The sequence below is a fragment of the Sturnira hondurensis genome, unplaced genomic scaffold, assembly GCF_014824575.4.
Source record: "Sturnira hondurensis isolate 20B ecotype Veracruz unplaced genomic scaffold, ASM1482457v3 Scaffold0000167, whole genome shotgun sequence".
Lineage (NCBI taxonomy): Eukaryota > Metazoa > Chordata > Mammalia > Chiroptera > Phyllostomidae > Sturnira > Sturnira hondurensis.
Genome location: NW_028072798.1, coordinates 5,228,238 through 5,252,964, shown reverse-complemented (window position 1 = coordinate 5,252,964; position 24,727 = coordinate 5,228,238). Strand labels below are relative to the sequence as shown.

Here is a 24,727-nt window from a genome sequence, read left to right as displayed (position 1 = left end):
GTGCGAACAGGACTGCGTCGTCACTTCTCCCTCTGCATACAAAGCCCGCACGGCATCCCACGAGCACAGCCTCTGTCCTCAGACGTTTGGTGCCGGAAAGATGACGTCTTACTCTGGGAGGCAGAGAGGACTAGGAGAACTACTTGTCCAGCCCTTGCCTCCCGCAGGGCCCCACTTGACGGTGCTCTACACGTCCTGACGGAGTCTCTCCTACAGCAGGCGCCCTTTTGGGCATTTCAAACACTTCTTGCAGAAAGGGGTTATGCCCTCTCGGGTCGCACTCTCCCGCACTGCCCAGACCTTACCTGCGGAACCTCACTTCCATCTGCTGCTCAGGAGCACGGGCTAGCCACCTCCACTTCACCATGACCCCGAGTGCTGACACCCGCCCCCAGGCTCTCCAAAACACACATTTGAAAGCTATTGTATGTGTGACCTCTGGGGAGAAAATACTGGTTTCCATAACCTGTCTCTGTCTTACAGACCTTATTTTCCAACCCTTTACAATCACGGGTAATCCCCTTCCAAGTACACCCAGGACTTTGTGGCCAAAATTTGACCTGTTGCTCTTTGCTCTGATTTTAACCAGTGTGTGTTTCTCGTGGGACACTTTCCCCCCGCGGGGGAACTGCGTGCAGTGCCCTTCCTTCTCCAGCTGGCCAGAGTCACATCGGTAAGGCAACGATGGCTCCACGCTGAGATGATTCCCACTGCAGCGCATACTCCGTTATGCCGTCGTTGATAAAATATTCCACACACTTCAGATCTAGGGCTGAGCTTCCCACCCAGGCCTAGTCCCACACTAACCCACGAGAAGCACCAACACATCCAATAACTGGGTGGTCTGGCCAAGGGGTCGCACCTCAGAGGCACCCGGGAAGTTCTTTTCAGCTTCTTGTTTGACATGATTATAGACACACAATCAATAGCAAAAATACTACAGAGAGTACTCAACCTTTTCACTTCTCTCTTCCTTCTTTTAGTTATCGTTCTTAACCTTGACCTCTCACAGATCTTATTTTCTATGTGAGCAAGTGCCCATCAGCCAGCCTGCCCCAAGAGCGGCAGCTTACATGACTAAAGGAAGTCGGCTGACACAGGGCAATGAACTAGACTATAAACAGTGCTGATTGCATCATTTTCCCCTCACGATCATTTATTTCATGTCTTTGGTATAATTTTATGGCCTTTTTATCACTTGTATAGATTAATCGAGACACAGAACTGTCCCAACAACACAAAGGAACTTCTCCAGCTGCCCTTGACAGTCACAGCGGCCCTCCCGTCCTGACCCCACAGCCACTTGTCCCTGTACAATGTGGTCATGTTGACAATGTTAAATAAGTGGTCTTGTGCAGGCCATGACCTCAGGAGACTGGCTTTTCTCACTCATCGACAGAGCTCGATAGACAGAATCCCCTGTGTTTCATCTCCACGCCCACTGCTCCTGTCCAAGCCCCAGGACTCTGATTCAGCAGGTCTAAGGTGGGACCCCGAAGATGGAAAAAGCTTCCCAGGAATCCTATCAACCATCATGTTGTGTCAGGCCACTGGCCTGGACCACTTCCTGCCGGTGACCGGGTGTCTGCAGTGTTAAAGACAGAATTCAGTCTCCTGCTCCAGGCAGGTAACCCTGCACCCGCCACGTCCCTCACCTGTCATACCCCGAGGGCTCCGAGGGAACTGGGGGACCTGGGGCCTCCCGCCCTGAGGTAACTACTTCCTCACCAACTTCAACTAGCTTTTACTTCCTAGCCTGTTCTTTCTAAGGAGCCTAATAATTAGTTTGTATGAGTTTTTTTCAAAATTATGTCTGGCTCGGCAGTATGCAGGCTCTGAGACCTCAGCTCAGACTTCTTCACGCAGAAGCCATTTGTTCAAACAAAACGCACGGCCATGAACCCGGCCGGTTTGCTGGTGAAGCGTCCCCTAGGCCCAGATCGTCCCCAGTGACATCTCAGACTCATCTTCACTTGGGTTCCCCTTTGCTGGAGGTGATCACGAAGGGAGGGCTGCAGTTTGGCTGACCGTCAAGACGTCGAGGATCCCAAAACAGAAAAGAAGAACAGATGCCACCAGGTGCAGGCAGGCTCCCGGGTCTCAGAAGCTGCCGGGGCAGCTGGGGAAGTAGGGACACGGGAGCCCGGCGTTCAGCCTGCACTGCCACACCTCCTGGGACAGCCGTTGGGATGGGGAAGACCGACCTTCTCCCCTCCAGGACTGCCAGCGTGGCCTTCAAGGACACAGGAAACCAGAGAAATCCTTTCACGGGATGACAGTGACAGTGATGGTGACAGTGATGGTGACAGTGATGGTGACAGTGGTGGAAAGAAAAGAAGAAATGAAAACGCGGAGGGCAATCCATGCGTTCGTTTGTGACTCGGGCAGCCTCCCCAGTGGAGCAGCGGCTCCGTGCAGGCAGAGGTGGGCGCTGTTCCCCAGGCTGCCGGGCGCTAGACTGACAGCCAGGGCTCCACAATGACCTATCAAGGGACACGTCTGCCCCACCCCCCAGGAGGGGTCAGGCCCCACGGCCAACACCTGGGGGAAGAGCAGGGTCACCGCAGGGTCGCCTCAGGTCGCCTCAGCCAGTCAGCTGCGGGTCGGGGGGGTGGATGCTCGGCACAGCTGAAGCAATGCAGGGGGGAGACACGAGCAGCACACAGCAGGGCTGCAGGTGCAGGCCCACAGTGTGCGCACCGAACAAAGGCATTACAGTTAAGGGGCACTGGCTGCATTATAGACTTCATCGAATTATATCAAATTATTTTGATAATTTTCCAGCAGAGAGGAATGCCTTGTTTTAATAAAGAATATTTATATAATTTTCACACAGCTGGAAGTAAACCAGCTTGAAGAGAGAATGACTTCCTCAGATCGACACAAAGGTGCCATATCAGTTGGTGACACAGCAATCAGGACTGTGCCAGGGAAGCCCCGGCTTAAACAGACAGCAAACTCCAAATCCCTCCCGCAGCACCAAACTCCATGCAACTCCTGGAGCAAAATCTTTCTAAAGTCATACACCTGTGGACCCATCACAGGATCAGGGTCAGGGTCAGAGTCAGAGTCAGGAATGGCCAAGCGGACACACGAGTCCCTTGGACTTGAGAATCCTTGCAACGTTCTTTCTCCTTCCTGACCCTGACAGTCCTGACCCTTCTTCTTCTCCTGACCCTTCCTGACCCTTCTCCTCCCCGCGCCCTTCCCTCCCCATCCAATCCTGCACCTGCCCTCACTGACCCCTCCGGTTCAGAGCTCAGGTCTGGTGGAAAAGCAAAGAATTACTGCGCACTCTGGCACTGGGATGATTCAAACATAATGCGTGACCGCTCCTGTTGGGAACTACTATTTAAAAGCATGTCCCTCAAAAGGACAAGGTTTAACTCAACAAATGAGTCCAAGGGGAGTATTATCCCAATTAGAAGTAGCAACAATGAGGAAAAGATTGGGGTTGTGGGAGTGGGAATGGAGCTGAGTGATAATTACCCAGAATTCTCCGTTGATACCCCATCTAAGTCTAAATCTCCCCATAGCACAGTGCAAATCCCTCTCCTTACCACCAAATCACTGGGAAATCATGGCGGAATTTCTTTGCTTGGACAGCAAGCAATTAAAGCAAAGAAATCGCAGTAAAGCAAGAAATGGCTTTATTTTCAAGGTAAGCCATTATATCCGAGCATTGCGCCTCACTGGTGAAGGGGAAGCAGTCCCAGGCTGTTATAATAAAGAATCGTTTATGTTTGAGTAAATCATGGCTCACAATTCAGTTCCCTATGCAAATATGTCCTGTGGTTCCCGTGAAAGCCACCACATACTTTCCACGCTGTCCTCCCCACCATCATTAATATGGGCTTGGACAGGTTTATTGACCGCATGCCCACACTCCAAAACAGGAGCGAATACTGGAACACGACATGTTTAGTCTTCTCAGGAAGGTTCCGCACTCAGTCTGCGTGGTATAGAATGCTCCCAGAGGGCTTCTCTCCTTGTTTCATATTTCTGGATTCAGCCCCTAAGAAAATATGTTCCTGAGCTACTTGGAATATATATATATATATATATATATATTTTAATGAGCCAGGAAAAGAAATAAGTAAAACACAGGTGAATCAGCTCCATTGCTCAGGGCACCCCGAGGCTGAGGTCCCCGACTCCTGAAGTTTGTGTGTAAGTCCTGTGTGTTTAGGGACTCAGGGTGCTGGGTTTTACCCACTGCCTCTGTTCCCTGGGGGAGCGTTCCTTCTGAGCTGACGGTGGAGCAGGAGGAATTGATTCACCAACTCTTAACTTCTGGTGGGGCCATCTATGGATGGCAAGAGAATATACGACGAAGAGAGGAAATACGGACAAGCAGATGAAGAAGTTACTGATTTTCACAGTTTTCTGTAGTGTGAAAATAAAGTGCTCATTTAAAACCATGTTATCTAACCAAAGACCGGATCCAACTTCCGGTTAGTGTGGACGAGCCACGCACAGTGCTGCAAGCTGCAGGTACGCCCTCTCCTCCGACAGCTGCCAGGAAGCTGTCAGAAGCTGGTATCACCCCATTTTTTAGAGAAAAATGAGGTTCAGGCAGCAGCACTTCTGACAGAAATGGAGGGAAACTCTCCATAAGGCAGCTCACAAAGGTCCACGAAGGCTTCTGTTAGTGCTGGGAATATTAATAAAGCAAAACACTACCGATTAGTGCAGGGGGCAGAGACTGCTTTAGAGCAAAACACCCATTTGCCACTTTCAGAAAGCACTGTTTTTATGGACAGCAGGCTCTCGTGACAGACGACTTCATCTGTCTTCTCATTGGTGACGGGAGGACGACAGTACCTACTGAGGAGGTGATATGAGAATTAAAAACAACGCACGAAAGCCCCTCCTGGCACCTGGCACTTACCCAGGCCACGCAGGGAAATGCCCTCATGCTTGCGGCCCACACTGGGCCGTCTGTGCCGGCGCCTGTCTGGGCACACGCTGGTGCTGGTGCTGCCTCAGCAGGCGCCCTGCCCGGGGAGATCAGGGAGATCGGCACTCTGGGGCGGGCCCGCCGCTTGCCTGGCGGCCTTTCATCCTCCCCTGCACTGTGTACGCTGGAGTGTCACATTAGCTAATGAGCTCATACTTGCTAAACTAAGCTACGCTAATGAGCTCTTCGGCTTCGCTAATCAGCTCAAAAGAAATGAGCTTCCTTTGCTGGTGAGTGGGCAACCCTGAAGTTAACTCCTGGGCTGGTTGCTGGGAACGGAAGTGCGTGTAGCCACAGAAGTAACAAGACAGAGGAGGGCCAGTTCTCAGACCAGCCCCACACCCTTTTTGGTCCTTAGGGAAGGTAACACAATGGCGCAGAGTTCTGGGTCTCGCTGCTGCGGGCCTGTGTGCCGGGAAGGGGACAGACCCACCGTCAGCCCTCTCCTAGGAGATCAGGCTGGGTGAGGACAGAAAGCAGAAGAAAAAAATAAATAACACAAACCCCAGTGGCCATTCCCTTCTGCCCTAACTACAGGGTCACCAATTTCACAAAATGTACGCTTTAGTTTATCACCTACAAGATTACTGACTTTCATTATGGCTTGTGACACACCACGGTGGTATTTGCTGAAAGGGACAAAAACAAAGAAATTTTGTGAAAACCCCTTACCCAACCAAGAGTGCAATTAGGAATTTGCTGGCATTTCCTCCTACATGCGAAGACCTCTAATAAAAATAGGTGCGCCAAGACAAGCCAACTCTGCGACCTCCGGTGACGAAGAGAAGAGCGTGGTTGTTACGAAGGACGAGCACACCCGTTACTGCGTAACGCAGCAAGGCCAGGCCAGAAAGCCATACTGTGCAGGCACACCAGCCTCAGCATCTTCACTTGAGGGATGAAAGAAGGACTCGCGCGTCACTTTTCCCAGGGAGGAAAATAAGCTTGAAACAAGGAATGATCAGAACAATTTCCCACTGACAACATTCTGTTGACAGTTAGGGGGGTGAAGAACACCCCATTGCCCCTCACTGCCTGTGTCGCCCTCCTGAGGTTAAGAAGGGGCAGTGGGTGGGGGAAGCCCCAGACAGGGAGTCTGCGATGTGCATCCTCGCTGCACCCCACCCCGCCCCCATGGCTGTCAGGTGGCAGAGAGGCCTTGCCAAAGTCGGCTGGCCCCCCGGGCCTTCCTTTTCCTCATCTGGAAGATGAGGAATCTTCCCCAGTTCTACCACTATCTGATCGCAAGGGAAAGAAAAGGATCCCCCCATACAGCGAGTAAAATTCTAGCCTGCAGTTCCCAGGGAGACTGACTAGAATCAACACTCATCATGAAAAAAGCATCATTTGAAAAGCACCTATTTTAACATAATATTTTTTGCTTCTAAAAAAAGTTTTTAAGCCCTGGCTGGTGTAGCTCAGTGGACTCAGCGTGGGCCTGCGAACCACACAATGACGGTTCGATTCCCAGTCAGGGCACAGGCCTGGGTTGCAGGCCAGTTCCCAGCAGGGGACTCATGAGAAGCAACCATACATTGATATTTCTCTCCTTTCCTCCTTCCCTTCCCCTTTAAAAGATAAATTAAAAAATCTTTAAAAAAATAAAAAAAGTATTTAGGTGTCTGTTGTTTCTAACACCCATGTTTCTATCTGTCCTTGACCTCTATGTCCAAACACTGGGCTGCCAGTAACGTCACTTCCACACCTCTTGTGAAAGGCTTTCCAATCTAAAGCTGACGTAACAAAGGAGGTTCTCGAAAGCACCGCGTGGTGGGAGCCTGTGCCTGGGTGTGAGAGCGGGGAAGGCAGGCTTTGGTTGGCCCTCCACTCCAGGGCATCGGCTGCGTCAATGCAGGTCCAGAAGCGCAGATGTAGTGCCCACTACGTACCATGCACTCGAACCAGAGGCCTGCAGCCAAAGAGCAGGAGGACAGGCCCTGGGCTCAGTGCGCTCCCAGCCCACGGGTGAGGAAGGCGGGCCCAGCGAGCCAAGGCACGTGGGGCAAGTGCCAGAGACGCAGGAGGAAGTGCGGTGGGAACGCGGCTGGGCCTCCACCTGCGGGTCGTGGAACACACACATCTGAGCAGGACCGGAAAGCAGGTCCTGTGTGTGCCTCTGAGGTGCAGGGTTGGAGGCGGGAAGAGTGTGGCAGAGGACCCTGCAGGAGTGAAGACGGGAGGGGTGGGGACCCGGCAGCTGTGCCCAGTGTTTGTCAGGGTGCAGCCTGTGGGTCATGAAATCAATTCTGTGGGTCAGGGGCATGTTTCAAGTGAACTAGTTTAGAAAAAAAAACAACAGGACTGAATGAAACAGAGCTCAGGACATGTGGCGGGGAACTGCTGCTTCCGAAACTTCTCACTGCTAGTGTGAGTGTGTGTACACGCACGTGTGTGTGTCCTGGGTCTCGGTGATGACTGCTTGGCGTGGCTCACTGTCTCAAGTTTGACGAAGACGCTGTTCGGAGCGTCCGGTGCACAGGGAGCCACCCAGTCACCATCCCCCTGCCACCTCCCAGAGTGCGGAGCACAGTGGTGACATCAGTGCTGAAAACGAGGACAGCGCTCTCCCACAGGGGAGGACACAGGCAAGGGCCAAGGGCCGAGGGCCGAGGGCCGTGGGCTGTGGCTGGCACTCGGGCCCTGTCCCAGCAGCTCGGTCGAGAACAAGACCTCCGCGAACGCCCTCACAGGCCCACCACACAGCACTTCGGACACCGGCGGGCAGGGTGTGGAAAATGAAAAAATGCGCCTTCAATGTCCTTGTTCAGAATTTTGCAACTGGAAAAACGTAAGTTTTGTGACTTTTGATTCAGTTTGGAATCGAAAGTCCCATTTTCATTTGTTGGGGGGTGGGGAAGGGGTGCTCACGGCCTTTGACAGGCTTTCACCCAGCACTGACGGAGGCAGCACAGCTGACCTGAGCCGAGCCGGTCCTGCACCAAACCTCATCCTCCCGTCCTTTCCAGAGCAATCTGACCAGTCCCCGTTGGGGGCGCACCCGGGCCTGCGTGTGTCTGCCGTAGGCAGGGGGCGTGGCCCTAGGACAGGGGGCCATCCAGCCCTCCTGGTCCCTGGGAAGGGGTTCAAGGAGAGTGGGGAAGCGCAGGTGTGGCCTCAAAACGTGACCTGCAAGGGCACGTGCCTGCAGGGGCGTCACTGTCTGGGCTGGCTCCCGCCCCCAGAGAAGGCCCATTCCAGAAGGCGGACGTGTGCCAGCACGGGATGCTTCTTCCAGATCTCTCTTTCTCTCCCACCAGCCCATGCACCCTCTGGGGAGGTGGGGTCTGTTTTCTTCATGTAAGCGACCGTAACAACAACAGCTTTTTGAAATAAGACTCCTTAGCGGGAAAGGCATGAATTACAAGAAAAGATCGAAGCCTACTGGAAGAAAGGGCGCAGACCTGTAACTGCAGGTAACAGATGAGGCAAAGTCCTGTATCTGTCATCTCACGAGACGGTGCTCAGAGACTCAGGAGACACTAACCTTGGCCCTGACAATGGACCACAGCTCCTCAATTTACACAGCCCACAGACCAGCTCCAACCCACAGCCCCTGATGCTTGGCATGCAATGATTACTCAGTAAACATTCCTGGAGTAAAGAGATGGAGAAATATTAGCAAAAACAAATGAAGAGTGAAAAACTCATGAAGAAAAAACAGTTCAATTTCATTCAACCTGCGGGGTGCCTGTGAAACACGCCCTGGGTCTTCCCAGCTCAGAAGAGGGAGCGCTCCTTTAAGGCCCCCTCTGGGGCCTCTCTAATTACTCCTGTGATTAGGCCTTGGATGGAGAGAGGGGAGGAAAACAATGACATCTTTAAACACTTCTTTAGGAAGGCAGGTTTATCACTCACTAAGAAGAAAATTTAGTTACACGTCAGGCTCAGCCTGGATTCCTGCATCGGCTCCCCTTTCTTCCCCACGAATGCAGGCCCTGAAAGGCAGACCCAGAGGGGACGGAGCAGTGACAGCCCAACCTTTACAGCCTGTCGTCCACCAGCCGGCCGCAGCCCCGCCCCGAGTCTGGGCCCAGTCTAGTGCCACATCCCTGCACTGGAGCCTCACCTAGCACTTCCGGGCCCCGCCCCCCCCCACCCCGCCCCGGGCAGAGGGCGGAGACCCTGCCCTCCATGACACCAGCCCCTTGTCTCCAAACTCTCCCAAATAAAGTGACCGGGCCTGCCTGATCCCACCTGCTGCCTGCCAGGCTGGGTTCCCTTCCTCCCCCTGCTGTTAGCTGATGTGTCCCCACCAGCACTCAGGCCATCCCACTGGGCAGCTGACCCATCTGCAACACTGAACTGTCATTACCTGTAGTGGACACTGTTGTTGGCCAGACAGACAACCCCCTCCTGCCCTTGCCACACCTTCTATTATTTCAGGGCGGAAGCATTCCTCCCCCACCCCCCACCCCCCACCCCGCCGCTGGAATGTTGGTATCTTCTAATGTCGGCCAAGTCCCTCTCAGGAAACTGCCTGCAACCAGACAGTCGCCTCGTCCAAGGTCCTGCCCCCTCCCCAGGGTGCTCACAGTGATGGCTGGCCATGTGCAGAAAGGCCTGCTGCCACCTCGCCTGGCCATCAGCAGGAGCCTTGACTGCGACAACATCCGCCCAGTGCTTCCCCCTTCACCCCGACAGGGGTCGATCTGAGAGCCCCTCCCGTAAAAGTCCCACAGGCCAACCTCTGTCTCAGGGTCGGCATCCCTGGGGGCCCTACCCACGAGGTGCACGGGGCTGGTCTATGCTCAGATACTCTGCCTCCTCCCATTGGGAATTCCTCAGCATTCACAGAGAACTCAGGCTCCTTTCGTGTATCCGTTCTGTGACGTCTGATGAACAAGCCCTTCTTGGGGAATATAGTCAAGTCTCTAACAGGCCAAGTCCAGTTTCACAGAGAGACCTCCGAGGACAGGGCTGTGGCAGACAGAACAATGGCCACCCAAAGACATCCACACCCTAATCCCTAGAACTGGGGTTTGGGGTACCTTTCATTGTAAAAGGGACTTTGTGATGCAGTGAAGACCTTGAGGTGGGGAGGCTGCCCTGGGTCCTATGGGTGGGCCAGTCTAAGCACATGGGTTCCTAAAGGAGAGAGAGCTCTTCCTGGCTGTGGTCAGTGGGAGCTGCGACTCTGGAAGAAAGGCACAGAGATGGGGCATCGCTGGCTTTGAGGACAGAGGGAGGGGGCAGCGGTCGGCTCCAGCAGCTGGAAAAGGCAGCAGAGTGCACTCTGCCCTAGAACCACTGGAAAAGAAGGCAGCCCTGCCGACACCTGGGGCCCAGCCCAGGGAGACCCATGTCGGGCCTCTAACCTGCGGAACTGTGGGTATTTTAACCCTCGTGGTATTTTTAAGCCACTAAGTATGTGTGTGGCAATTTGGCAGTTGTAGGACATTCATCCAGAGGAAAGCGGTGTATGTTCATGCGTGCTTCCCCCTTCAAGCTTGACAGGGGGGCCCCATTCACTCCTGAAAACACACCTAGGGTCAACTCTGGGTGATAAACAGCACTGACCCTGGCCAAGTAACAAGTTTAGGGCGATAAGTGGCCCTCTCTAACTATCAGTATCTATTCACTTTTAAAAAGACAAGTCATACCTTTTGAGGTATCTGTGCAAAATATGCTGATAGCTAATGAAACGGGAACGAAAAATGCAAACTCAGTATTTCCTCTAAACGGAGTGGCACTCACCATTTGAATGTGTGGTAGGGCCATTCTGGAGTTTCATTTGCACGGGTTATGGTTTGAAAAGGAAGCAGGAAAACTTATATCAAGTTAATAAATGTGAGATAATCTGAGTAAAAAATTCCCTCTGGTTAGAAAGACCAATAGACTAAATATAGCTGCAGAATTTCACTTGACTTTGGCTTATATGTTCAAAAATGCCCTTATCTGCCATCAAGAACATGCGTATGGGAAATTCATGACATTAAAAGACCCCAAAATAGTAGCATGCAAGATGATAAATGGTGTTGATTATATAAACCTGGGGCCCACTCGAAAGATCAGATTCCAGGGCATTGGTGGTGGTCCAGCTGCCCACTGCCAGGGCAGCTCAGCTCTGCAAACACGAGGCCCCCACAGCTGGGGCAAGAGCAGGACAGGCAGGCCAGCCAGGTCCCTTGGCCTCATCAGTTGCCCGGAGAAGAGTGAGCCTCCTCATACCCAGCAGTGTGGAGAGGCACCCCTGCCAGGGCCCTGCTTCTGCATTCGACCCTCTCCAAATCGACCCTCTCCAAAATCGACCCTCTCCAAATCGACCCTCTCCAAAATTGACAGACAGGACCAGGCTAGATCTTGGAGACCCCAGAGAAGCAGGTCAGGCATCACTCTCCATAAATTGTGAGAAGAACAGAAAGGTCCTGAATGCTGATTTTAACCATTCCATGTGGGTTTTCTTTCTCACACAGTGGGTGTGGGAGTCTATCCCTGTGCTCGTAACCAACACTGCACAGTTAGGGACTCAAGGAAGGAGGCTGGGACTGTGGTCCAGGCATGAGTGACCAGGGCCTGGGTCACCTGGACTCCAACTTCTGTCCCGGGACACATGTGACAAAGGACACCTCTCAAGGAGATAGGGGGTAGGCACCATGGGGGATGCAGTGTCCAGCTGCAGCCCTTCCTCTCCTGCCCCAGGCACCCTGGAGCAGAAGCGACGAGTGAGAAGCACAAGCCTTCTACCACCCCCAAGTGCAGCGACACCACCACTTCGCTTAGGGACCTGCAACACAGGCAGAGCTGGGCAGAGAGAGCTCGTGTCTGCCCTGTTCAGCTCTGACTGGGTGGCTCACGGGAACTGTGTGACCCTGCGAAGGCTCACTCACCGAAAGGCCTGCCCCGTGGGCACCCCGACCTCTGTGTGCCCTGGAGTCTGCCTGCATGGTCTCTGTGCCACACAGCCCAGGGCTCCGAAGGCACATGTCCTGAGAGAGAGAAACAGTGGCGGGGGGAGGGGGGTACCCACTATCACAATTCTAACCTAGCCTGGACCACACAGTCAAGGGGAGAAGAATTACATTCCATATTTTTTTTCAATTGGGAAGAAGGTTCAAACTTCGGTGGATATGTTTGAAAACCACATATCTTTTCTATGGAAAGAAAGAGGAGAACGCAGCCTAAGAGACACGGAGGAAAGGATTCCAGAGTGTGATAACTGAGAGTAGGTTGGAAAGGATGAAAGGGAGACTGTTTCGGGGAGAATTCTGGGGATGAGGAGAGTGTTCTTACGGAGAGGGGTGCAGCCACGAGCGATGCATCTGGGCTTTCTGGGCACCAGAAGACAGCTGGGTAGAGACCTCCATGGGCAAGAAGCAATGCAAGACTAGAAGGCAGGTGCTCCAAGCAGGAGAGAGAGAGACAGAAAAAGGCATGTGGCTAAAGGCAAGAGTGACGGTTCAAACTTGCCTGAGAAAGCTAAGAAAGGCAGAAGGGGATGAACAAAGTTAATGAAGGGCAAGGAGGAAAGAACAGATATAACACAGGGAAAAAGAAAGAGCTACAGGTCAGTAGCAGGGGAATGTGCTAGAAGCTAAAGGAGAAAAAAGGTTCAAATGAAGAGAAAGTAGTCACAGTCACTCACACCTCTGAAAGTAAGGGGGTGGGGGACGAAAAAAAGACCCCGACTTTGTCAAGGGAGGAGGCAGGAACACTCAGTGTGCAGGCCCATTTTTACTTCCACTATCTGTGCTGGGAGAGGCAGTAACCTCCCCCCCCCCCCCAAGTAGAACAAATGCTTCTAACGCGCTTGGGCGTTTTGCGTTAAAATGGGCTCTTTTTCTGTGTTTGTGAGAAGCCCCTGGAAACCACCAAAGGACAGTGGACTCAGAGAGCTGAAATTCCTCCCCACCAGAGTTAGACCACCATTCCCCCACTGATAAGAGTACCTCAAGGCCAACCACGCCCAGCCCCAGAGGGCCGTTGGCTCCGCCCTCCCTTATCAGCCCCTTCATTCACCACTCCTGTCCTGTTGGCTCTCAACAGCCAGAGCAGTCCCCGAGGACTTCAAGGCCTGCAGTCTTTAAAACCCAGCATAAAGGCATATGGAAATTAGTGTATTCCTGTTTTTGTTCAATGATACGTTCAGTCCAAATGTGCTTGAATGTTAAGACATTCTCCTTAGAGTTAAAAGCAAGTCTACTTCAAAAATCTTCAGAGATGGACGTGTATTCCAAGGCTGTGTCAGCTCTTAGCTGTGAAGGGCCCGGGAGGTAGAGGCTAAAACAGGCCTGAATTAGGGACAGTACAACCTCCCTGAACTGACGGGAAGCATGGAGTTGAGAGAAAGGGACACCCACATACACACACACAGTTGTCGCCATCCTCTGCAATCGGGGCCTGCTGATGGTGGAGGAAGAGGTTCTCTCTGCCCTGGACAGCATCAGGAGACAGGAGAGAGTCTGGGAGGGCGGGGAGCCGGCTGCTTCAGCCAAAAACCCCTTCGATCGGGACGTCAGCTACAGCCAGCTGCCTGAGAAGAGACTGGTACCAGAAGATTCATTAGACGCGCTCTCAGGGGCTCGATCCAGCTACGCAGGCGATCAGAGAAGGGTTTCCAAACATTGTAAGTGAGGGAGGACATGCTAAAGCCTTCCTTTAGAGTCCGCGGAACACTAGCATCCAATCAAGTTACGAGGATGGAATGTGTGACAGTCCTTCACGCATCACAAAGACACACATTCCCTTACACCTCACTCGGAACTGTACGCAGCCCCAACGATCAGCTGAGAATCAGAGCCACCGGCTGATTTAAGATTTCCGTAAATATTTTAGCCTTACGTAAAAGCACAACAGAATTGAACCCCTTGCTAAAGTCTATTTCAGTGTTGAGTCCGAATGTCTTAGTTACTTCCGGGACACACTTAAGAAGGAATGAAAGCCCATGAAGAGGCAGCCTTGCATATTCTACCCTACAAAATGATAGTAAACCCGAAGAATCAGTGAGAAGTCACAGAAAGAAAGATTAGAAAGGATATAAAGAATCAAGCATATTGACACAAATCAAATACTATACCAACAAAAACTAATTACATTATATATATATATATATATATATATATATATATATATATATGGTATATATATATACCAACAATCTGAGAAACAAACACAACATTAAGCTTTTAAAAAATCACCAGTTGAAAGTTGCAAATGCGGTCACTGCACTCTAACAGTGCAAACAAGCCATGTTAGCTCCAAAAGCACTGTTTTTACAGTATATCAGGGGCCCTGGCTGGTGTGGCTCAGCGCGGGCCTGTGAACCAAAGGGTCGCCAGTTCAATTCCCAGTCAGGACACATGCCTGAGTTGCTGCCAGGTCCCCAGTGGGGGGTGCTCAAGAGGCAGCCACACATCGGTGTTTCTCTTCCTCTCTTTCTCCCTCCCTTTCCCTCTGTAAAGATAGATAAAATCTTAGAAACAAATAAAGTGTATCAGGGAACTAAGGCTAAAGGTGTCAGTCAAGCCGTCCCCAAAAGCAAAGAACACTAACGTCATTCCTAGCCAAGCTAGCAAAGTGTCGGGAAGAACAGAAATCCGCCACAGACAGGAGTAAGGAGGACCCAGGCCCCACATGCCCTGCCGCCTGGATTCCAGTTCCAAGGAGCCTCAGCCATGGAGTAAGTCTGCACTAGCGGGCAACTGTTTCCAGTGGAGAATCATCACCAACACACGGGAGGAGTACACATACGGCTGAGGGGTAGGGCCAGGGAATAGGGGACATCTTCCCTGATGCCTACGGGAACTTCCCCAGGGGCAAGGCAGGAGTCGGGAGTTGGCATAGAACAGAACAGACCTCTCCTAACTTCCTCAGGCTTTCGCCCGGGGCACTTCAGCAGTCTCCCAAAGCTGGGGCCTGACAGTGGGGCACAGAGAGACCTCCGAGGTACAGAAAGCTGGGGCAAAGCTGGACTCAAAGAAGTCTTCCCAGTGACTCAGAAAGCTGGCAGTCTGGCTAATAAACAGAGATCTTCCAGTTCAGTGAGCTGGCTGTGAGACAAAAAGAAATCTTTGGAGTCTCACCAGAGCTCAGATTCTACTCCTCGCTAAAGGGAAAGTCACGATACTACCCTCAGAACACCTGAAGTCAGCAGTGACTTTGGCAAAGCTTTGGCAAAGCCACACCCATTTCAGGGACACTGACTCAGCCCACTCACCAGGGCCCTTTTACCCTACTTAGGGTTAGGGTTAGGGATGCCAGCCTCTAGGATTCTTTGACACACAATATCTGTCACACTATCAAAAATGATGAGGCACACAAAAAAAGGAGAAAAGGTAACCCATAGTCAAAAGAAGAAATTGCTAAAAGAAGCAATATAGATGCCGAAATCATTAGGCAAGGGTTTTACAATAATTCCAAAAAATATGTTAAATTGTCCAGTGGATAATATAGACAGCAAAAGACGGGGAATTTCAGCAGAGGAACGGGCATCATTTTTAAGCTATATTTTAAAATGCTATTTGTGAAATATAGAAATTTCAAAATAAAAAACAGTATTAGCAAAAATGGCTCAACATAGACAGGACACAACAGAGAAAGGATCAGTAAACCTGCAGACATACTAATAGGAATTATTCAAACTGAAACACAAAAAGAAAAATAGAGAAAAAATGTAATATAGTATCCGAGATGTATGGGACTACATGAAAATGTTAAACACAAATAAATGGAGTTTTAGGAAAGGAGAGGAAAAGGGTCAGAAGAAATCATGGATAAAAGTAGTTCTAAACCTGATGAAAGATACTAACCCATAGATCCAAGAAGCCTTAGCAAACCCCCAGCAGGAATAATATGAAGAAAACCACACCTCAGCCTCTCCTTGTTCTGATGTTGAAAACAAAAGATAAAGAGAAAACCAGCTGGGACAAAAACTGACCCATTAAATACAGAGGGAAATGCTAAAAATAACAGCCAACTGCTCTTCCGAAGTAAGAGGCCATAATTAGGGAAGAACTAAACAAAAGCATTAAGATGGTCCCCAAGCCTCCCAAGCAAAATTCCAGAATGTCACTAATTATAAATATCTATTGATCACTATTTTCTCTTTCCTAATAACCTCAGCTTCAAGAGGATAAATGTACTTCCTTAGAGCCCTTAATTTATATTTTCTTGCTGAGATTTGACTCTGAATTAAGAAGACTTGTATCAAATGGTCAAAGTTTCTAAGACAAATATGTTCTCTAAGACATGATTAATTATAATTTTTGCTAATGCTCATGACTTTTCAAAATGAAAAAGTGAAGCATAAAGAATTCACTTTTCATTGCTTCAGCATTACCATTATTTCATTAAACAACAAATATTTACTGTGAGCCTGCTATTTACTGGGACACAGCAGCAAATAAAGCAAACGGTGTTCTTGTCCTCACAGGGCTTATGTGTGTTGCTCGCGCACACAATGAGTGGGTTAGTGCACGCGTGGCAAGAGAGCATTATTAAGGTTCTGAAGCAAACGAAAATTCTCGTGGAGCAATAGTGGGTTATGAAACGTCCCTGACACCATGTGCCATGCTAATGGGGACAGTTCCGTGGTCCTGATGCCATGACCATTGTCCACCACCAACCTCATGATACTCTACGATGCACAGCATGGCCAGCACTTGGCCAAAAGAATATGGGACACTTTCTAGGTGTTTTCTGAGATGACGGAGAACTTGATGCAGTTCTGAATAGGAGAGCTGAGGAAAGATGGGATCTTGACGTATTATAAGGGCAGTACCTTCTGCTGGGTAATCAAGGATTTCCAATCTGTAGGAGAGAAATTGTTGGAAATGAAAGCCCTTTTCCACCTTCAGGCAAACATAATCCCAGTTTCACTGGCTACCAATTATTCATTAATTACAGCACGTCCTTCAAATGTGCCAACTTCGTTCAACGTCATTATTATGTTGATGAAATGCTGCTGGAACTTATTCATATATGAATTAGCCTATGGTAAAACTGGTTTCACAGAACCTATCAACAGTAAGTGGGGACTTACTGTGTTTCGGAGGGGATTAGCCAAAGGAAGAAAAAGAGGTGGAGGAGAGGGAGGGAAGGAAGAAGAGAAAGAAAAAACACATGGCTTTTTAAGAAAAATCACCAAGAGCTTTATAGTGCTGAGAAATGTAAGAGTGTTCCCACATTCAAAAGTGTGTCGGCTCTAGTAACATCTCCGACCTGTCCACGGTGACAGCAGGAAATTGGGAGGCAGTCAAGTGCAAGATCAGGAGCACAGGATGCTCCTGAGGACAGGAACCTACTCTCCCCTCCCAGTTCACCTCCTTCCTTCACCCTTGTGATCAAGAGACTATGAAATGCCAATATTTCAAGACCAAAGACTTAATTTTCAAGTTTTGAACTTGAAACAAAAGCAGGCTGTGTGGGAGTGTGTGTGTGTGAGAGAGAGAGAGAGAGAGAGAGAGGAGCGAGAAAGAAGTTAATAATGTTCAGTGACCTCTTCCCATTGCCGTTCTGGGGATGGGAGACAGAAGACAGTGCAGTGGGTCTTTGGTGAGCCAGCCCCCCAAAGAGCAGCAGGCTGTCTCAGTAACACAGCACCAGCGTCCTCCCTTCCCTCTTAAATACAGCTGTGAGACACTGTCACTTTGCATCCGTCCTCCATACGTTGAATAAAAGATGCCAAAAGACAAACAGCCTGCTCTACTTGGAAAACAGTCTAGTGTTGCATCAGGTTGCTTCCAGGAGCATTCTTTACTGTCTTCAAGGTTCCAGGATGATACCTCCGAAAATGGAAATGAAATCCATCCTCCCTTCCTGTAGGCCCACTCAGTGCTCCTTCTAGGGGCCTGCGTGAGGACGGTCCCCAGACATCCCTGTAGGACACTTGCTGCTCAGAAGGAGCAAGAGTGAAGCCACTCCTCAGATGCACACCAAGGTCTTCCTTTTAACCGCAGGCTACAGTTCTGCATGTTCTCGGCCCTATAACTCCCATGGTCATGCTGCCTATTAGCCCACATCCCCTCCCTCACAGGCTCTCCAAGGAGGGACGCCAGAGTCCTTGAAAGGCCACATCTGAGGTTTCCTCTAATCACAGACCCCGTTCCTTGAGCACTTGCTGTTATGTGTCAGACACTGTACTAAGTACACTTTTTCACTTCATCTTCACAGCATTTAAAGGTAGATTATTACTAATCTCATTTAATAGATTGGGAAATGGGGGCTTTAAAAAGTGAAATAATTTGCCTAAGATCGTACCTCTGGTGAGAATCTTGGGATCTGTCCATCCAAACCCCACGCCTGTACCCACCATTCTGTGCTGGAGGAGAAGAGGACCGTGGGGCATCCCCAGCACTGGCTCTGCCATCAGAAGCCCTGCCACCAACTAGTCCAGTACCTTAGGTGGCTATTTAGCCCCTCCAAGCCCCCGTCACTTCATCTTCAGTGTGGAAATAATCACTTCTGCCCTGCCTTTCTCCTGGGTTTGAAGGTGGTAGCAACGCCTGGTGCTGCATTCCGGCAAGTTCATTTCCCTCAGATGGACTTCCTCGTCCTTCTGTTTGAAGTTGGGCGTGAGAGAGGTGGGGTAGGAGCAAGAGTCACAGGATAAGAACGTCTAAAACTAACTTTAGAAGTCACATGTCCTCTTTTTAAATTCTGAATCTGCCTTTGTGTAACTGGATGGGGACGAAGGGCATCAAATGTGGGAAAACAAATGCTACTGATATTCAAGGTATCTAGGCATGAAATTAATCAGAACAGGTAACCATATCATACGTGCTCAATAAACTGCTAAAGGAAGGATAGAGGAAGGCAGGGAGCAAGCAGACAGAACTAACACCTACTTTTGATCTCTCTTATCTTTCAGCCTATCAGTATTGCATTACCTGTGCATGTAACTAATTGGTTCTCTGAGTCTCTATCAAATTCATTTAGCCAAAGTTATTTATTTTCCCTCTATAATTAGCAATGATAAAGGACTTAGAAACAATGCAGTGACAAATATTCTTTGCCAAGCCATCATATTCTACATTCTGAACAGCCCTATGACTTTTCTCGGCCGAGCCCTTGTGCTAGGATGAGCCTACCTTCCTGAAATGTCACATTGCCTAAACGAGCCACCCTCATGGAGACCAGACACACAGACACACATAGCTGATGTAAAAATGAAGCTACCCATAGTAGCTAAAAAGTGCCAGTGCATGTGTTCATTTCTACACCCGTCCGTTAACACAATGCTGACGCAGAGAAAGAGCCAGGACGACCTGCTCGTGAGGAGTTTGGGGAACTCTCAGAAGAAATGCATCCAGAAGTAAAGAAGAAAAAATCCATTTATCATGGTTTGGTAAACAGCAATGTTTGAATGAAGAAATGGTAAGTAATAACTGGGGGTGGAGGGCAGTGGCTAACCGTACGTACAGGGGGGATATACAAAATGAAGTATGCATCATTCTACCTGAAAGACACCTGTGGCTGATGCACTGCAACACAATTACAAAATTAACTCATCTTCTCCACTCCTAAGATTGCTAAAAAGAAGAAGCAGCAGCCAAAATGCCAATAGAGAACCCTTCAAAACTTTTTTAATGTTAGGAACCTAACAGTGACCATTCTGCCTCCAGAGGACCACCTGTAATGAGGCTGCCGTCAGAAGGATGGCATTTCAGTGCAATCACATGGCGTCGTCGTTCCTGAACTTACATCTCAGAATGCAAACTTGCTGGGCACATCTGGCCCCTTCCTCGGTTCCCCAGGTCTGTAGGGAGATGCTGATGGGGACAACAGCAGAAGGAACAGCATTTCTCCTGCCATTCCTAAAGCCTTGTCACACACAACCTTCCCCTCCTGTCCCCAGTTTCCCTGACAGACTCCACCAACTAGTCTCAGCTGTGCACAGAAGTTAAACTGCTCGGACAGACCTGGAAATGTTACCCAGTCAGCAACGGAGGGCTCGTCAGTGAGAAGGCCCGGGGGAGGGGAACAGCTCAGGCTGAGTTCTTGCCTCACCTATTCTCACTCAGTCCTATTGGGATTGTTCATTGTAGCACACCTGAAACTGTTCATCTTCCTGCACCATTCACAAACAGTATGTTTCCCCAAAGCAAGTCAGAGGAACTTAAGTAAAAAAAAATTACATTGTTACACTGTCAAGAGATCATTAATTTCCCAAAGAAACAACATTTGGAATAGAAACTCCAGGCACAAAATCAGAGCCTATTAATTCTTATCAGAAACAACAGTAAAGAAACACAAAAGGTTTTAATTTGCCCTCCCCCACAGAAGCAGACCACAGGGGATCAGGCCCCACAACAACCAGGACACAGGAAGCACAAAGAACTCCCAGAAATATGTTGCTTTTCTAATTCTGGAGGGAAGGAGCTACAACTTTCATTGAGCATAAGATACCAGCAATTACATAAGAAACTGAATTGCAAATGTTGGACCCAATAAGAGCAACCGAAATTGATTCTGGAATGTGGTTACACTGCTTTATCTAATACCATTAATAAATACGATCTTTCATTAGTTGGCAGGAGGATAGTTGCTACTGGCTGATCTGATTTTCCTGAAAACAGCAAAGACGCACACGCACTTTTTTTCCCAGATAAAAGCACTCAAGTCCCCAAGTGCAGTCAGTCCCAGGAAGGAGAAAGTTGCCAGGCAGGGCCACGCTTCTCCGGAACAGGTCTCAAATCTCCTTTCGCCTGTTCCCACATATGGGAGGGGAGGCAAAAGTGTTTGTTCAGAACATCTTTTTTGAAACTTTTTTAAAAAAGTGAACAGTTTAGAAACACTGTGGTAAACCAGCAATCGTTGTTCAAGCGGGAACATCTAAGGAGAATAAAAAATGAAAGTATCCTTCCAGGCCACCTCCAGTGCCTACGCTTTGCAACCTAAAATAACCAAGGCTCTCCATCATTCGGTGACGGTGTGCAGAAGATTAAGTCCACGGAGCTTAACAAGATGCCTTACAGCTTGTGAGCAAGAAAGGGAGTCAGTTCCATCCCTGCCTTGAGAATCAGCCTCATCCTCCTCCCTGAGGATACATCTGGGCTGCTTTGCTCCTCTCCAAACTCAAAAGAGACAGCGCCAAGAACCAGTCACCTGGGAGGTGCCACCCAGCCCCTGGAAGCAACAAGGCCGGCACGCTCCCCTCTCCGCTGCTCCCAGAGCCCGACCCAGAAACGCATAATCTCAGGGGACCTCCAAAAGAAGAAGAGGAAGAAATGGCTAGTATTATATAACAATATTCAGTAGATAAGGCTTCTAGAAACGAAAGTAACGAGCGGAAGGGCAGGGGAAGGCGAGGGGTGCCGGGCGTGGGGAGCTTTCGCCGCCACTTACTCGAAGGCGAAGAAGAGTCCGCTCGTGACCAGGATGAGGATGAGAGTCAGGTAGAAGACGCCAGTCTGCCGGGCCATCATGATCCTCCCGTTGCAGAAGAACTTGTTCCTTCCCGGGAAAACCTCCCATTTCCTCCGGGCCGCGATTTTCTTCTTGTGGGGCGACTCCATGGGGGAGGAGCTGTGGGTGCTGATCTGACTGTACTCGCAGTCTTTCATGGGCCCGCCGCCGCCGGGAGGCATCCACGAGGGCAGCCGGCGTGGGGCGCGCACCCCCAGAAGCCCCCCGGCCACGCCGGCCCCGTTGAGCCACGACCGCCCCCCGAGCCGCGGCGCCGCGGCCCCTACGCGGGATCCGAGCTCGGCGACAACTTTGCTGAGGAGACTCAGGTTAACCCCTCGTGGAGCCCAGCTGTCATAGCCAGATCCACTTCCCGGAGGGACGGTGCTCGCCCGCTGCCCGCGGCGGTCCTCAGTCGCTTCCAGCCCGCGTGCCGGGGCACGGAGGTCCCGCGGGGCGAGAGGGGCCGCCTGGCCGACTCCGGGCTCGCCGCTCGCTCGAACCCTCCGCCCCCGGCTCCGGCCCGGCGACCCCGGAGCGCTGCGCCCCGAAGGGACACGAGGCGGCGGCCGCGGCGCCGGCTAGCTCCGGAGCCACTTCAACGCCTCGGCAGGGTTTATTCTAATCCTTCCTCCCGGCGATGGATCCTCCCCAGGAGAAAGAGATGGAAACTGGGAGGCCGCTCGCGGCACCCGCAACCCCTCCCAGGGGTGGGCACACCAAGCACGTTATTCTGTCAGGAGCCGGCTCGGCGACAGCCCGGGAGCTGCTCCCGCTGCGACCCCGCGCCCGCGCGCCTGGCAACCAAGCCGAGTCCGCGGCCCCCGCACGGGGCTGTCCGGGTCGCTCGGGCCGAGGGTCGCAGCAGCGGCTCGCGGGTTGCGCTGCTAGGGGCTTCCTCGCTCCCTTTTGCCCCATAAGAGCCGGGCCCGGCGCGAGGAGGGCCGCCTGGGGGCGGCGGAGCGCGTCCCAGGGCCGCGGGGAGAGCGCCACGGACACTTGTTTGCAAGAATCAGCCCGGCGCGCGCGCAGCGCTCCGAGCGGGTCCGCCTCCTGCCGGCCGGGTAGGCGGCGGCCTAGGCGTCGCCCTCCTGGCTCCTCCTCCCGCTCCTCCTTCTCGCAGCGAAGCCCTGCACCGGGCTCGGCGGGGCCCGGACCCGGAGGCCCCGCTCCGCTCCAGCAAAGGCGCAGCGCTCCCTCTAGCATCGCCGGATGACCGCTCGGCCCCACCGCAGCGAGCACTCCCTGCTTCTCCCTCAGGCTTATTACCCGCAGGAGCTGCCGACTCGGGACACACTCACACGCACAAACATAGAGTCGCACACCCATTCTTGCAACTCCGGGGACCTGAGGACCCCGCACGGAGAGGTGACCCTCCTCAGCCAGTCGCAGTCCTTCCCCTTCCTCCCCTAGCGGGGCGCGTGGTCGAGTTGGGGAGGGGGGTTACTGCTGCCCAGAATGGGGTGGCGCCCTGGCCACCGTATGGGGAGGGACTACACTAGACAGGCCGAACTCCGGGATGGGGTCTGCGAACTGGGGTCTCGGGCAGGGTTTCCAAGATTCCCACGGGGAGAGCGAAGCGGTCTGGGTAGCTTCCGGCGCCGGCCTCTGCCTCCAGCGGAAGGACAAACCCGGTCGCTTCTTTTGCGTGGGTTGCTGCCTCCCAGGCCCTTTCTCACTTCTCCGACACGGGCGCTCACAATTTGCTCGCTTTATTTCTCTCCTTCCCCCTCGAGCCCCAACGGCCGCAGAGGTATCACCCTGCTCTCTCGCCCTGCACTGCCCCACAGTTCTGGCCGACCGGCTCCTGCGCTCGCGCCCTCCCTGGCTTTGCCGAGGGGTCTGAGCCCTCCGCTGGTCTGCAGAGCCCGTGGGAAGCGGAAAGCGAAGGCAGCCAGCGCAGACGCTCGGTTTTCCGAGCCCCACTTTTCTACCACGGCCCACTGGGATGTGTAGTTCTTCCTCTCGCCATCTGGCTGCGAGAGGAAACACGACTTGGGAATCAAAAACTACAAATCCCTGCATCCCCCGCGACGAGGGTGGGCGAGGCACGGTGCTGGGCAATTCTGGTGCTGTAGGGTGGGAGGTGGGAGCTAACAAAGGGAACTGTGGAGAAGGGTTCCGCTTCCTCCGTGCGGGTACTTTCCACATGACGCACGTTCTTTATCAAATTTGCATTACAACCCTTCGAGAGTCTCCGTTGTTTGCAGCTTCGAGGGCGGCCGATTGCTTGCCAGGGATCACGAAGAGCTCCTGTGGAAGAGATGGGACAGAACCCAGAAGCCTGGAGAATTTCCCCTGGAAAGCGCTGTGTCAAAAAGAGAAGAGACTGGTTTAATCAGAAGAAAGAACTTGGGGCCAGTTGGGGAGAGCTTCCTATTGTGGAGGGCGGGCGCCGCGGCGGGGGGGGGGGGGGGGGGNGGGGGGGCCACATTAGGGATGGCGATTAGAGAACAACACCGAGGTGTAAGGAGTTCTGAATTTTGACATGGAATTTACAAGCGTTCATTCTGAGTGGAAGGCCTCGTACAGTCAGAATCGAGTTCCAGTGGTTTTAGATATTGCATGATGGACGAGCCACGGGGGGGACAATGAAGTGCGTTTGGGGTGTACTATTTTTTGTAGGAAACAACTGTCAGGCCTCAGACATTGCGAGCCAAAGCTCCTGTGCTTGCCTGTCCTCTAGCCCGTGGTATCAGCAGGATGTTATTCTTACACGTTTTACAAGCACTTTTCTCGGGGTGTCCAACGATATACTAGACCCATTGACTTGATGGCCTTTAAAAGAGGCTCCTTTTTGTTCTCAATTAAGACTTACTTTTTTTTAGCATCGTGGTTATGCTTTTAAAAAGTCCTCCGCATGTGCTTTAAAATACTCCTGCCGACCCAGTTCCCCCCCCCCCCGCCCCCACCAAAAAAACCACCACGGTATAGATGAAACAATATTGGCAAACTGTTGAAATTTGTTAGTTACCTATTGCCACGAATTTAGCAGCTCAAAATGACACAGATTTATTACGCCAGTTTCTGTGTCTCAGGTGTCCAGCCTCCTGGGGTTGTCCCCTCAGAGTGTCACACCTGCCAGCAAGATCTGGGCCAGGCTGCATTCTCCTCAGGAGCTCAACTGGAAAAGAATCTGTTTCCACACTCTCCCCGTCACTGGCAGAACTCCCCTTGCAACTAGAGACTGAAGCCCCTGGCTTTGTTGCTGGCGTTCAGCGGGAGACTGCCCTCAGTTCCTAGAGGGCAACAGTTCATGGAGTTCATGCACTCCAGGGCAATGCACCTAGAGTTCATTGCCACCTGGGCTTTCCCAGCATGGCCACTACTTCAACAAACCAGCCAGGGCAGTCCGTCCCCAGAATGAATGACTCTGCTAGCACAATGAAGATACATGACACAAAATCATCACACAGAGGTGACATC

At 51.5% G+C, this 24,727-nt stretch overlaps 1 protein-coding gene across 2 annotated transcripts in view; it reads right to left on the bottom strand.

Moving 5' to 3' along the window:
• Window positions 1-22,361, bottom strand: part of ZDHHC14 (zDHHC palmitoyltransferase 14) — a 224,135-nt gene extending 201,774 nt beyond the window's left edge. The window contains exon 1 of one of the 2 annotated variants that reach the window (XM_037054696.1): window positions 21,242-22,361. In XM_037054696.1, coding sequence (XP_036910591.1) covers window positions 21,242-21,483 — 242 coding nt within the window. In that variant the 5' untranslated portion in view covers window positions 21,484-22,361. The remainder of the gene's footprint in view (window positions 1-21,241) is intronic. The other variant, XM_037054760.1, reaches the window with a different exon arrangement.
• Window positions 22,362-24,727: the final 2,366 nt, after the last annotated feature.